Here is a 12666-nt window from a genome sequence, read left to right as displayed (position 1 = left end):
GAGAGAGAGAGAGAGAGAGAGAGAGCGAGAAGGGGAGGGAGACAGAGACAGAATTAAGTGTTTATTTTCCCAAAGAGCTCAGGGGCAAGCGGATGGAGCTGTTGGCCTGTGGGGAAGAAAAAACATATAATGATGTTTGACAGGTTTGAGGACTCAGTTGTATTGACCTATAACATGCACAGGCTGGGATGGAAATCTGTATCATTAAGGTAAAGTGCAGTGATCTGTCCTCTGTAAGGTTTTTTTATTCTGAAGTATCTGCACATTGATTCTGCAGTCTCCACAGCAAAGAGCAAAAACCTTTGTGTGTGATTCTTATACACATAAGTGAGCGTGTAAGGGAGGGGCTGTCATGAATTAGAGCCAAGAAATTGTCTTTGGCTGGAACCTGTTCCTGGGAGCTGCTGAGCCTCGGCCACAGGTGTCTGTTATCTCAGGGACAAAGACGCCAGTGAAACAAAACAAGGAAGAAATAATGATCAAGGAATTTGAAGTGCACGTGTCACTCAACTGCATATGAGGTATACATTTTTGTCCTTTTCCCGCACAGAGTCATATGTTGTCCAAAGATCTTGTCTTGAGGTTTGAGTAAAATACAACACAAGTGTATCTTCCCCTTTCTGTTGAAGTGTTGTATTTATTTGCCCAATGAGGTTTGTGAACTCCAAAGAAAGAAGAAGTGGTTTTAACAGCGTTAAACCATAACGTGGTTTCTCTCAGGGCTTCAGTAACTCAGGATGAATTTTCTTTTTAACTCTCCTCTTTGACCCATTCTCTGCTCAGGGGATCAATACATTATGGGTTATGCTAATTCTATATCTTTCTATGTGCTGTTTTTACACGTTTGTATAAAGGCCCATCAAGGGATAGACATTGCGAGGATGCATGGACTATAAATGCAATCTATATGTGGATCATATAACATCATTATCAGTCCCTAAATCTAATATAAGGGAACACACACAAAACAATGTCTGTCATCAACCTATCTTTCATTGTTTTGAGAGAAGAGAACTCATAACTTCCTCTTGACCGTAAAAGCGTTGGCATCCCACAAATCGTCTACATTTCTCAGATTGCAATTTTCGACAGATGAGGTGCTCTGAATTTAACTGCAGAAGAAAACACTGTGATATTTTAAAATGTGCATTCTGCAGTTGATCGCAGTCAACAATAAATACTACAAACACCACGTGTCACCCCTCCTGAGGTTTCTCGAGTAACCACCAGGGGGCGACATTAATGCCCTAATCTATAACGTTAGGACTGGGTACATTTCATACATCATTACTCAGTGAGTACCCAGGGAGGTACTAAACACTATAGTGCATTACATTTATAACACACTCAAATGAAAATACAATTCCACGGACAAAGATCATGTGAAAACCCCAGGCCATTAGGCTTTTTTATTTGTTCTACTTTTTGCCTTGTTTTTTTCTGAACATATAGATAATAAATCCCTTTCATAATTAGTCTGAATGATTTCAGTCATTATTATGTTCTATTGCTGTGTGTCGTGCCTAAAATCCTTCTTTTGACCGTGTTGCAGTGGCTGCAGTGCAGGTTAAACAAACAGCAGAGGGCAGCAGCACGCCCTGGCTACACGTTGTCTACAGCAATGTGGAGAAGAAGAAACGGGATTACGACAGTCTCCAAAGAGCGTTGGAGGAAAAGAGCCGGAAACCGCTTCCACTGGATGTTACACCAAATAAAACAGAGATTAAATGTCATCTTACATGTCTGTGATAAGAACTGTACAGTGTATGTCCACAATTAAACAATTACAACCAAACACTGTCCAGTCGTGTCAGACTTTACGAAACGTGTGTTCACTACTGTCGTTAACATTGACAGCGCCCGGGGAGCGTGGCCATCTTTCTCTGGAAGGCGTTTCCCCTCTTTGGTTTTCTTGGGGCGACCACTCTCGCGCGTTTAAATTCTCTGCAGGATTACCCATGACTCCCCTCGGACGTATGACCTGTCTCTGGCCTTGACGTTTAGCGCGCTGCTGCTGCTGCTAGTCTCTGGGAGCGTGTGTCCACAGGCAGCGAGAAGCAGCCCGTGCTCCAGACCGACCTCCGTCCTCCTGCCACCGGGAACAGACACCGCGGAGCCACGATGCTGACATGTAGGAGCGTGTGGAAGAAGCTCACACCCTTAGCCAGAGCCTCTTCAACGCTGTGCCGGCTCAATGTGAGGCGAGCAGGTCAGTCCCTCTCTGCACTAACTTCATGGCTGCTCCCAGATCAGACACGCCGCATGTAACAGTGTTAATGACCAACATCTTGGTTAAAGGACCCTGACCGCAGTTCACCTGGTACTAAGCTAACTGAGCTAACTAACACCTGTGCAGAACTAGCTAACTTTGATAAGATTTCCACTCACTTGCTATAAGTCTTACCTGCAGTCTCCCAGAAAGCAACACTAATGAATCATAATAATAATAATAATAATAAAACTCAAGTCATTGTCAAGTTCCTACATCAAGTTCAGTGCTGGTTTGTACTTGAACCTGTTGGGTGTTAATACAATCTGTATCCAATCATGGAGCAATAATCAATAACATCTAAATGTTGTCTGAATAGTAAATGTCATCAGTGACAAAAGGTCATGATACATTGAGCAGCAAAGTGAGAAGGTATAATATATTATTGGTCGACCTGAGATTTGGAAAGGGGGTGGCTGAGGGGTAGAGTGGTCGTCCTCCAACCAGAAGGTTGTTGGTTCAATCCTCAGTCTTGCCCATTTGCATGCGTAAGTGTCCTTGGGCAAGATACTGAACCGCTAAATGGAAACTTCATAGAATGCACTAAATGTAAGTCGCTTTGGACAAAAGCGTCTGCCAAATGGCACGTAATGTCATTCCCTCCTCATAAATAAGAGTTTAAATTGAAAACCTTCACTCAACAGCAAAAATGTGTCTTTGGACATGAATAATAATAATTTTGTGACATTAATCGTGATAATTGGTGTTGACTAATGTCATTTTTAAAAATATTAACATCATTATTTGGGGCCAGTCCTCCCCCGTCAGATTCCACCGTGCTTACATGGATCACGGGGGTTGTTTCTTTCAGTCCGTTAGTTACATGCCTGGAGGTGTCTGGAATGTACAGTGATGACGAAAGGTAGCTCAAGAGAGGGGGTCGATCATAACGAAGGTTCTACCCTCTGAAGCCTTAATAAGAGTGTGCGGTTGTACTTGTTGGGTTATACCAAATCACTCAACGTGTTCTTCACATGTGTGTAATGCATGGCTCTCTCTGGATTACATTTTGTGAGCGCTGAAATTAATGCAGTTTTATCCATTGATGGTTTTTGTGATGTTTACTGTTTCCAGTGTTAAACAATGGCGGACCAGTACGTGTACCAGCAGCTAACATGTCCATCGGCCCTTCGGGGGGAGGAAGGGAAAAACAGGTGTACGTCGCCCTGGTTGGAGCAGCCACCCTTGTTGGGGGAGTATATGTGAGTTATGACACGAAGTATATGCATCAAGTCTATGTTTAAAATAAGCACGTTGTCTTTGGTGTTAGAGCCATTGTTTATTTGGCAGATTTCAACCAGACGATCCTACCCTACACTTTCACTCCTCAAAGCTAACGGTCATCACTGGATCTGAGTGGCAGATTTTACTTGTTTCATACAGTGATAGTGGAACTTGTTGTGAGTAACTTTTTGGTTTGGTTTTAACAGACGTACAGAACTGTGACAAGTGACCAACGTAGATATAAGGAACGTCTCGATGACATTTCATCCAGACCGCTGAATTTATCCACACAACAAACAGCCGTACCACTCAAGGAGTCAGAGCCGTCTGGTGAGCAATTGTTCTTAATTGATGTTATTATTCCACTGTCATGTCATGAACAATTAACAGTTTAATTTCTTTTTGTTGTTTTGGTTTCAGCTTCCGAAGCCACTGAAACAGCTGTGGAAGCCACTGAGACAGAGCGTGAGTTATTTCTGTGATTTCTAAGAATATATTATCTTAATGTTGACAGATCAAGCTCCACATCTCTTAATAACTTAATAGGTAGTAAGACTGAACTGTCATGATGGTGAAGAAAGAGCTTATGCATTAGTTGGTTTAGCTTTCTGTTTAAAAATGTAGTTAAATGTCATATGCAACAAGAATGGGCTCTGAATCAGCTGACTCAGCAGTGCACTGTTTAACTTCCTCTTTAGTTCCACATAGACAGCAAATTATGAGACAGCTGAACTTTATTTAATTCATGATTAAATTGATTCTTTTATCTCTGATCAGTTTTTGAATAATTTTCTGAATGTCACATAACATGTTAAATATAATTCTACTCTACACTAATCATTTCATAGTGTAATATTGGATGTTTATTTTTTCCTCAGCCGTTGCAGAGCCAGAGCCTGAGGCAGCTCCTTCACCAGAGGAGCCGATCCCTCTGGCCCCTGAGGCTGAAGCAGCAGCTCCAACTGAAACAACTGAACCTGTCCCAGGTAGTCTGCACTCGTTACTTAACTCCTAAATGAATGAGTAAAACATGCCTCCTGTGTAAACTTTGTGTATCAACTAAAACGTTGTAGCCAAAAAAAGTTTAATTGCATTCAAAATGGGGAATTCTGCATTTCATCACACTTTGAACACATTGTACTTTGATGAGGAATTGGGTGAAAGAAATGGCGACACCAACTGGTTGGGTGAGGTTGGTGCACAATAAGGGGGCTGTAAAACACCTGTTTGGTCACTTCGCTTTTAACACTGCCCATAATTATCCCACATCAGCATAATATGAAATAACTGGTTTATGATGACAGGGTTTATACATGAGGCACTCTGGACATTCACAACATGTGTTGTATTGTCAGTGTGAGAAGGTTCCTGCCTGAACTGTGACTTTTCCTTCTTGTTCCATGTGTTCATTTAATTTTTTCCCAACGTCTTCACTTCTCAATTATGCATGTGTCGTTCCTCTGTTTATTTCACTGGATGTTATTTATTTCCTGTCCACTCACATTGTACATTAACCCATTTACAGTTTCAGTATAAACGTCCCACACTCACATATTAACCTTCACTCTGAACTGTAAATAATTCTGTTTTTGTGAGACAGTGTTTTGAGTTTTGTCCGTATTTTCTAACAATATTGTTTGCTCCATTTGTGTGTGTTGTTGTGTTTGTTGTATTTCAAATGGGACCCATCCTATCTGGCATTTTCTGTGAATGTGTCATACTTTGTGGAACTTTTCCTGGGATCCTACTCAAAATACATTATCTTACTATTAACTGAAATGTGATAATGTTGTACATAATTGGAAGCTGCCCTTTTACAGTGGACTGCATTTTCTCGAAGTACATGTGAACAGTGTGGTATCACAAGCATGTAAAAACAGCAGTGACACTTTGATCAACATATTACTTCATACTCTGCTCCTTGGTAATATTTATGTTAAATTATGTTAAGTTTCCTCACTGAATATTGGAGAAAGGCGCTGTTTTTATTGATTTCTACACTTTGACATTACTCTTGAACTTCTTGGGCCTGATTCTGACAACTGAGTCTTTCAGTTACACAATGCTCACAGGAGATGGTACCCATTCACCATTGTCCATATTACAAATCAGTGAACCATCAAACTCATTTTGAAGCTGCTATTTTAAGGTAAAAAAGTTGCATAGTGTTGCAACGTAAGAAGCATTTAACCAAAAAGTACTTGGTATAATGTGGTATATGTTATATGTAGAAGGTAACTGGGCAGCTTCCCATTAATATTGTGATGGCATGCTGCTTTTCCTGGGGTAAATTCATGGTTCCTGATGGTCCTCCACTTTAATAATCTCTAAAGAATTTAGTCTAAACTCAATTACCTCAACAGCAGATGAGCCTGTGGTAGAAGCAGCACCTCCAGAAGAAGCAGCAGAGTCTCCTGCTGCACCTGTAGTGGAGGAGGGTAAGATATGAGGAGACGGGACACTCTGATCTACAGCTCAGATAAATATGGATATTATGTATTAGCACATTAAGACGTTTTTGTTTAACTTTTACTGCTATGCTATACTGCCAGAACCAGCACCCCAACCTGAGCCATCCCCAGTTGAGCTAACAGAGCCACCTCCTGCACCTCTAGTCGAGGAGGGTAAGATATGAGAAGACAGGATAGTCTAATCTGCAGCTCAGTTAAATATGGATTTTACGTATTAGATATAGTGCAGATTAAGTTATTAAATAACTTTTACCATTATAGTGCCAGAACCAGCACCCGAGCCGTCCCCAGTTGAGCTAACAGAGCCATCTCCTGCACCTGTAGTTGAGGAGGGTAAGATATGAGTCGACATTCTGATCTACAGCTCAGCAAATACAATTTTACGTTATTAGCTGTAGGGCACATCTTAGGTTATTTTGTAATTTTTGCCGCTACACTGCCAGAACCAGCACCCCCAACCGAGCCGTCCCCAGTTGAGCTAACAGAGCCATCTCCTGCACCTGTAGTTGAGGAGGGTAAGATATGAGTCGACATTCTGATCTACAGCTCAGCAAATACAATTTTACGTTATTAGCTGTAGGGCACATCTTAGGTTATTTTGTAATTTTTGCCGCTACACTGCCAGAACCAGCACCCCCAACCGAGCCGTCCCCAGTTGAGCTAACAGAGCCACCTCCTGCACCCGTTTCAGAGAGTGGTAAGCAGACCTGTGCACGGAGGCAGTGAATTTCATTTACCACCTCTGTGGGTTTTACTTTGTTTTAACCACTTAATGATCCGGTCACACTAACAGAACCTACAGCAGCAGCAGAAACAGCCGAGCCGCTTGCAGCAGAGCCAGCCGAGGCTCAACCTGAAGTAGTGGCAGAGAGTGGTAAGACAACCGTCCAGCATCGGTTGGAGCAGGGGAGCGGCCCGATTCTTTCCCCCATAACGATAATGTTAATTTCAAACACCTTTTCTCTCTTTTTTTTATATTTTTAACATTTCTTTTTCGTTACAGCTTCTGTCCCTGCCTGTTCATGACTCCTTCACATTGTTTGGCTTCTTGTAATGATAATGGTTAAATTCACTCACATGAAAAATTTGATTTCTTTTGTTTACCAGGTGCATTTACTCCTCAAGTGTTCCGTGTAATTCATAGATGCTGATGAACTGTGTCTTGTCTCCTGCTTTTGCTTATTGCCTGTTTCTCTCTCCTGCACGCTCTTTTGCTGTCACTCTTAGTTCAAACTCCAGCAGTGGATGCCACACCTGCCCTTCCCCAGGTGCCCTCACACGCCCCCTACCTCCTTATTGGTGGGGGTACTGCCTCTTTTGCTGCTGCCCGGTCTATTCGAGCCAGAGACCCCGGTGCCAAGGTCAGTCACATCTCTGATTTCACCATCGAATCCAAACTCCAAATTTAGTTCATTACCCTCAAGGTTTTACCGGAGTCTCAGTTAACAACATTAACTTTTCTGGGCTTGTTTTGCTACCAGGTATTAATTGTGACTGAGGAATCAGAACTTCCGTACATGAGACCACCTCTTTCTAAAGAACTGTGGTTCTCTGATGACTCCAGTGTGACAGAAACTCTGCGTTTCAAACAGTGGAATGGAAAAGAAAGAAGGTGTGTTTCCGTTTCTTCTGTTGTGTTTTTTTTACTTCTTTTAACCGACCCTTAAAACTGATTTTTCTTCCTCCAATGGTCACAATTTGCACAATGTCTTGCTTTAATACTTTCTTAATTTCTTAATACTTTTAACTGGTTTATTTGACATCTGTAGGTGTATACAGGTGTATTTGTTTTTACTAAGAAAACAGTTCAATCATTTTAATATCTTTGTTTTTATTTTCCAGTATCTACTTCCAGCCTCCATCATTCTACATTCAAGCAGAAGAATTGGCAAGTGCAGAAAATGGTGGCGTGGCCGTTCTCTCTGGTAGAAAGGTGGGTTTATATTTTTCCTTCAACCATCACACACTACAGTGGCCTGACTTTATAATTATAAATAGTGCTAATAATAGTGGTTGTTAGTAGTTGGATAAACTTTTTTTGCAGATCTAATTTTACTCTTTTAAATTATAATGACTCAGATTTTAAATAGATGCTTTAATCTATTGTAGGTGGTTCACATGGATGTGAGAGGAAACAAAGTGAAACTGGACGACGACACTGAGATTTCCTACGACAAATGTTTGATTGCTACAGGTGAGTCACTGTAAATGCATTTGTTACTGCATGTGTCTAATCTTCATGGAAACTAATGTGAACTTTGCTCTTCAGGGGGTGTGCCAAGAAATCTACAGGCCATTGAAAGAGCAGGAGAGGAGGTGATGAAGAGGACGACTCTGTTCCGCAAGGTCAGTGTTTAGCCACAAGGGGGTGTTAGCTTTGTTTCAGGTTAGGAGTTTCTGGCTGATAGTGCAAAGTAGAAAGGTCTTATAAATGTGGGAGTAATGGTAAAGGTATGACATGATGGAAATATTATTATGAAATAAATTACATTTTGTTCTCCTCTGCAGATTGATGACTTCAAATCCCTGGACAAGGTCTCCAGAGAAGCCAAGTCCATCACAATCATCGGAGGCGGCTTCTTGGGCAGCGAGCTGGCTTGTGCCCTCGGCAGGAAATGTAAGACTCCTTGACAAGAACAGAACAGAACAGATGATAACCCTGATGTTTAACAGAAGTGAGTTGTTGCTCTGTAGTTGGCTCATTCATTCTCTCTCTTTCCAGCATCTGAGTCTGATCTGGAGGTGATGCAGATGTTCCCTGAGAAGGGCAACATGGGAAAAGTTCTGCCTGAGTATCTGAGCAATTGGACAACTGAAAAAGTCAAGAAAGGTCAATGTCCATTTTACTTCGTAGCTTATGTGAACTTCCTTTTATTTAACTGGCAGGATGGCCAAAGAAAAGAGACAGCTTTCCTTTATGTCTTAACTTATCTTCTTTTTTACCAATAAATAACATTATTCTCCCTTTGGTTTTTCTAGAGGGTGTTCAAGTCATCGCAGAAGCTTTGGTGAAGTCTGTGACTCTCAAAGATGATAAATTAGAAATCAAGCTGAGGGATGGCCGATTGGTGAGTTCAGATTTCTGCACATGTGCAACGTGTCTCAGGAAAATGAGTTACTTATTTTTTTTGGCCTTATCCCCGTAGGTGAAAACTGATCACATTGTTGCAGCCGTTGGCCTGGAGCCCAATGTTGACCTGGCTAAGTCAGCTGGTCTGGAGGTGGACTCGGACTTTGGAGGCTTTCGGGTCAATGCAGAGCTGCAAGCAAGGTCCAATATTTGGGTGGTAAGTTAAAGTTCACAAGGTAATTGAGGTACTCGGTCAAGATCGAGAAAAATTGTGTTGGAAAATATAAAAAAAAAATTCATATTCTTTTTCAGATCATCCTTCCACCAGTACTGTGACAGTTTATGATGTGTGCTACATTACATGTACTACGTCCATCATTAACTGACTGGTTTTGAGTCGATTTGGAAATTAGAAAGCACGTATACCTATAATAAACATGTAGTTAAAATGATCACTATTTGTTTAAGCAATTTTGCTGTTCATGTTGAACCTTCATTTGCAAAGCTTAAGGTTAAAATTTGTGAATTAACTGTCATGGAGTCAATAGTTTAGTAATATGACTCACCCTAGTTTTTCTAATTGGTCAAATACTTTTATTTAAACATTGCAACGGAAGTTGACCAAATATAAATACAGAAATTGAAGGAAAAAAATGAAAAGGTTTTTAAAGTTTAATGTGTTTTACTTAGCAGATCCAAGTGAGCTGCAAATAAGTTTATTTATTAAGTGTAGCACATGGAGAGCTGGATATAGTGCCCTCTTCAGGCAAATTCAAGTCATGTTGCCAACATAATACACCTCTAGACATGTAGTATAGTTACATCTCTTCTTTTGAGTTTAGTTTTCAGTTTTTCAGTTAAAACTTCTCTGTAACTTTTAATCTTTTTATTTTAATTCTAATCCAAGCCATACTTCCTAAATCCCTTGTGTCTCATCTCAGGCAGGAGATGCTGCATGTTTCTACGACATCAGACTGGGCCGCAGACGAGTGGAACACCACGATCACGCTGTTGTGAGCGGTCGACTGGCGGGAGAGAACATGACAGGAGCCAACAAACCCTATTGGCATCAGTCTATGTTCTGGTGGGTATCAGACTTCTTCTATTTCCCTGAGTATACATTTAAAACACTCCCTAATGAGAGCTGCAGCTGCAAACCATGAAACCAGCTTGAATTGATAATTAAGAAAGATATTTTTGTAAGCGAGAGCCAGTTTGAATTGTTAATGAGCTTAAGTCCAGATTCATAGCATACATTTAAATAAGTAGGCACTGGAGCGGCATGTACAATCCTGTATATGACTCAGATTCGGTCCTACACAAACATGCTCGATTGCTTTCCTCCTAAAACTCCTTAAATATTTAAAACGCTTTTAGAGGACATTGAGAGGAGTTGCCAGCAGAGGGCTGCAATACTCAGTCAGGCATTTTTCAAGCTTATTACACATGTACTAACGCTTTCAAAAAAACTACTGATATGATAACATGGGGAGTTGAAGGAGTTTGCCAAAAACTGTAGTACAGTGTGGATTGTGGCCCTAGCTAGAAAGACTGCTGCTGCGACTGCACGTTTTTGGCATCTGGTGAAATGTGACACACTGCTGCGTAAAACATGGGGTCATTGCCGTCCAAAAAAGAACCCCCACACACACACACACACACACACACACACACACACACGGCCATTAGTCAAACTATCGTGACTTACACACCAGCATATGTAGTCAGATATTATATTGATGTTCCCATCACAGTGTCATAATAGGGCTGCTGTAATGCCTCCTGTGCATTTACGCACAAAATCTCATCAGGATTCAGATGATCCTATGTGATGTACACAAACACGCACACAGTTTTAAAATCTATTGGAGAATCAACTTGAGCAAAACCTTTTAGCAGAATGCCTCTTCTAAAATTGATGGGTATACATAGGATTTGACCTTTCTGTTTTTGCCCTGTGAGTCATGTTCGATGTCAAGAACGTGCTGAGAACTGAGAAGCTCTTTCACCTCACTGTTTAACCAGGCTTACATTATGCATGTATGAATAGAAAGAAAAAAATCGCTGTTACACGTTGTTCCCAAGATGTGAAAAACAATAAGTACTTTAACTTTAAGGATATTTACGCCGTGAAGTTCAATGTGCGTCACAATGTTGCCCAGAAAAGGTGCAGCATCAGCGTCTAGACTGCCAAAATGAAGCAGAAGAAGAAATTGTTGCATTTCCCCATGAGTCACGTTTCCATCAGTGCCAATGAGAACTAGAACCGATAAAAACCTGTGTCGACTGCATTTGACCAGGGAGTGAATGCTGACAAAAACCAGATGTTGGTGGGTTTTTTGACCAGTGAAAAGGGGCTTTAGATATCATGTTTGCTTAGAAAATGTAGTTGATAGCACATGGACAAATTTACTGTATTACTGCCATGTAAATATATATTGGCTAAGCCCTAAAACAACATTAGAATGTGAAAATAAGCAATTTAGGGTTTTCTTCAGTTCCATTAATCAATGAAAGACAAAATAAACAAAGAGAGAATACTTCTCACTCCAAAGGGTTTAAATCGCATAATTCTCTCAACATGTTTTCAATCCTCGTGTGTTTTCTCACAGGAGTGACCTGGGGCCTGATGTTGGCTATGAAGCCATTGGGATCGTTGACAGCAGCCTGCCAACAGTAGGAGTGTTTGCCAAAGCCACTGCCAAGGACACACCTCGAGCTGCTACAGAGGAGTCAGGTAGGAACAGTCACATCTCTTTAGCCCTAATCCTATGAAGCAAAAACAAACAGAGCGATTTTTAGGACAAAGGGTCAGATTGAGCTTTTCTCATTAAATGTGCTGCAGGAACTGGGATCCGCTCTGAAAGTGAAACGGAGGAAACAGCCGTTAGCCCAGTGGCCTCTTCCACCCCTGCCCCTGCTCTGGAGCAGCAAAAAGACAACTATGGCAAAGGGGTTATTTTCTACCTGCGAGACAAGGTGGTGGTGGGCATCATCCTGTGGAACGTGTTCAACAGAATGCCCGTTGCAAGAAAGGTACGCACTGTTCAGTTTTTAATAAAAAATACATTGTGTCGTGTTGCAGATTAATTGGATTAATAATTTGTTTTTTTTAATGTAAAATGTCTTTTTGTGTGTTATTTGTAGATTATAAAGGATGGAGAGGAACATGCCGATCTGAACGAAGTGGCAAAGCTGTTCAACATCCACGAGGATTAAGATGTTCAGGGCTGATGCTCGTTATGGGAGGACAGTTCCGCCTCATGTGAAGCCTGAACTTTGGCAGCCATTGCCACACTGTTTATGAAACAACCAACCACGCATACAAAACGATACGTTCAACATCATGCCTCTGAAATATTTTCACATTTGGAATTTGTATGTGCTGCATCTGTTTTGTTGTTCTTTCACTTGTTTGGTTCTATTCAGGGAGAAATCACAGTCTCATGTTCCCACTACCACCAAATGTGTGTGATTGTATATCCGCTTTCCCCAGCAGGCAGAAAAAGTTAAATAATGGATAATTGTGTGATCAGAGCAGCTCGTTGTGGGAAGAGCTGCAATAAAAGCTATTTTTAAACTGGAGTGATCCCCTTATTTTCAGACACAAAAGTGGACCTGCATTCTGAGCT

The 12666-nt window shown here is 41.1% G+C and overlaps 1 protein-coding gene and 1 long non-coding RNA gene across 7 annotated transcripts; both read left to right on the top strand.

The window, feature by feature from the left end:
- The first annotated feature begins 79 nt into the window (after positions 1-79).
- LOC118122521 lies at positions 80-1795 on the top strand. Its single transcript, XR_004698469.1, has 2 exons — positions 80-209; positions 1553-1795. It is a non-coding gene; the product is annotated as an uncharacterized LOC118122521 (long non-coding RNA).
- Positions 1796-1962: 167 nt separating this feature from the next.
- Positions 1963-12619, top strand: aifm1 (apoptosis inducing factor mitochondrion associated 1). Of its 6 annotated transcripts, none has more exons than XM_035179474.2 (24): positions 1963-2209; positions 3344-3471; positions 3700-3823; positions 3914-3958; positions 4372-4479; positions 5860-5931; positions 6046-6117; positions 6226-6297; positions 6408-6479; positions 6590-6661; positions 6758-6838; positions 7192-7325; positions 7446-7576; positions 7807-7897; positions 8074-8158; positions 8234-8310; positions 8473-8581; positions 8687-8794; positions 8944-9032; positions 9111-9251; positions 9976-10118; positions 11647-11771; positions 11880-12070; positions 12182-12619. In XM_035179474.2, exons 1-24 carry the CDS (start codon positions 2122-2124, stop codon positions 12251-12253), a joined length of 2430 nt encoding a protein of 809 aa, XP_035035365.2. In that variant the 5' UTR covers positions 1963-2121; the 3' UTR covers positions 12254-12619. The 6 variants fall into 6 exon arrangements, with proteins under 6 accessions (XP_035035365.2, XP_035035364.2, XP_035035366.2 ...); XM_035179473.2 differs by having other exon boundaries at positions 5857-5931; XM_035179475.2 differs by lacking the exon at positions 6408-6479 and having other exon boundaries at positions 5857-5931.
- Positions 12620-12666: the final 47 nt, after the last annotated feature.

This window comes from Hippoglossus stenolepis, chromosome 15 (genome assembly GCF_022539355.2).
Source record: "Hippoglossus stenolepis isolate QCI-W04-F060 chromosome 15, HSTE1.2, whole genome shotgun sequence".
Taxonomy (NCBI): domain Eukaryota; kingdom Metazoa; phylum Chordata; class Actinopteri; order Pleuronectiformes; family Pleuronectidae; genus Hippoglossus; species Hippoglossus stenolepis.
Note: the sequence above shows the minus strand (reverse complement) of the source record. Positions and strands in the feature narration are given on the sequence as shown.